Source organism: Neopelma chrysocephalum, unplaced genomic scaffold (genome assembly GCF_003984885.1).
Source record: "Neopelma chrysocephalum unplaced genomic scaffold, ASM398488v2 Primary Assembly neopelma1_92960, whole genome shotgun sequence".
Classification (NCBI taxonomy): domain Eukaryota; kingdom Metazoa; phylum Chordata; class Aves; order Passeriformes; family Pipridae; genus Neopelma; species Neopelma chrysocephalum.
The window spans coordinates 1-1405 of NW_020921678.1; the positions used below are offsets into that span (position 1 = coordinate 1).

At 65.2% G+C, this 1405-nt stretch overlaps 1 protein-coding gene across 1 annotated transcript; it reads right to left on the bottom strand.

The window, feature by feature from the left end:
• Positions 1-577: 577 nt before the first annotated feature.
• Positions 578-1142, bottom strand: LOC113980190 (basement membrane-specific heparan sulfate proteoglycan core protein-like; the record flags this gene model as incomplete). Its single annotated transcript, XM_027707420.1, has 3 exons — positions 578-809; positions 894-974; positions 1050-1142. Coding segments are annotated over 3 exons (406 nt in total), but the record flags the coding sequence as incomplete, so codon positions are not given.
• Between the last annotated feature and the right edge of the window lie 263 nt (positions 1143-1405).

Genomic DNA, 1405 nt, shown 5'->3' on the forward strand with positions numbered 1-1405 from the left:
GGGGGGGACGAGACGGGGCTGTGTGATGGGGGGGCTGCCAGGGAGGTGATGGGAGGTGATGGGGGGATGCTGGAGATGCTGAGGGGGTCGTGGGGGCAATGTTGGGGGGATGCTGGAGGGGATGATGGTACAACAATGGAGGGACTATGGGGACGACGAGGGGATAACTGGGGTGGTGGGGGGATAATGGGGGTGATGAGGGGATAACTGGGGTGAGGGGAGATAATGGGGGTGATGAGGGGATAACTGGGGTGGTAGGGGGATAATGGGGGCGACAAGGGGATAACTGGGGTGATGAGGGATGCTGAGAGGGCAATGAGGGTGATGGGGGGATAATAGGGGGATAATGGGGGTGAAGGGGAGATGCTGAAGGAGTGATGGGGGTGATGCTGGGGATGCTGGAGGGTGATGGGGAGATGCTGGGGGGGATGCAATGATGGGGGTGATGGGGGCGATACTGGGATGGAGGACGGGGACATGATTGGGGTGATGGGGTGACAATGGGAGAGATGAGGAGGTGACACTGGAGGGGTGACAGAATGACACTGGAGGGGTGACAGGGTGACACTGGGCCCACCTGGCAGGACAGCCCGTGGTAGCCGGGGGGGCAGCGACACTCCTCCACCTCGGGGGCGGGGGGGCAGGCCGGGCTGGGGGGGCACGGCCGTGTCCATGGCCACGTCGGCGATGCCGGCCGAGGCCGTGCTCGTGGAGTAGGTGGCCCGGATCAGGATCTCGTCCAGGTCCGCCAGGGCCATCAGCAGGTGCTCCCGCGTCGCCGGCTGCCCGTCCGGCCGCTGCCAGTATTGCTGAGGGGACAGGGGGGTCACGGGGGGGACACGCCCTGGGCAACGGGGACATTGGGAACAGAAGCCACCCGCCCCCCCCCCTACCTCCCGGAAAATGATCTCGAAGGCCTGGGGGGTCCGCGGGGGCAGCTCGGGCTGATGGGCCACCAGCGTGATGTCATTGCCCTGTGGATGGGGGGGGTCAGGGGGGGCCTGGTGCCACCCCGTGTCCCTGTGTCACCCCAAAGAGCTGCCCCATACCGTGATCTGGATGTCGGCGTCGGGCTGGGGGGCTCCCGGGCCCCCCGGGGTGTAGGTCAGGGTGTAGCGCAGGCGCCCACCGTAGGAGCCCACCTGGACACGGACAGGGGATTGGGATGGGAGCGGGAATGGGAAGGGGGGGAGAAATATGGGGAAGGGGAAAGGGAAAGGGAAAGGGAAAGGGAAAGGGAGAGGGAAAGGGTAAGGGAAAGGGAAGAGGAAGGGGAAGGAGAAGGGGAAGGGGAAGGGGAAGGGGAAGGAGAAGGGGAAGGGGAAGGGGAAGGGGAAGGGGAAGGGGAAGGGGAGGGGGACATAAATATGGGGAAGGGGAAAGGGAAAGGAAGGGGAAGGGATGG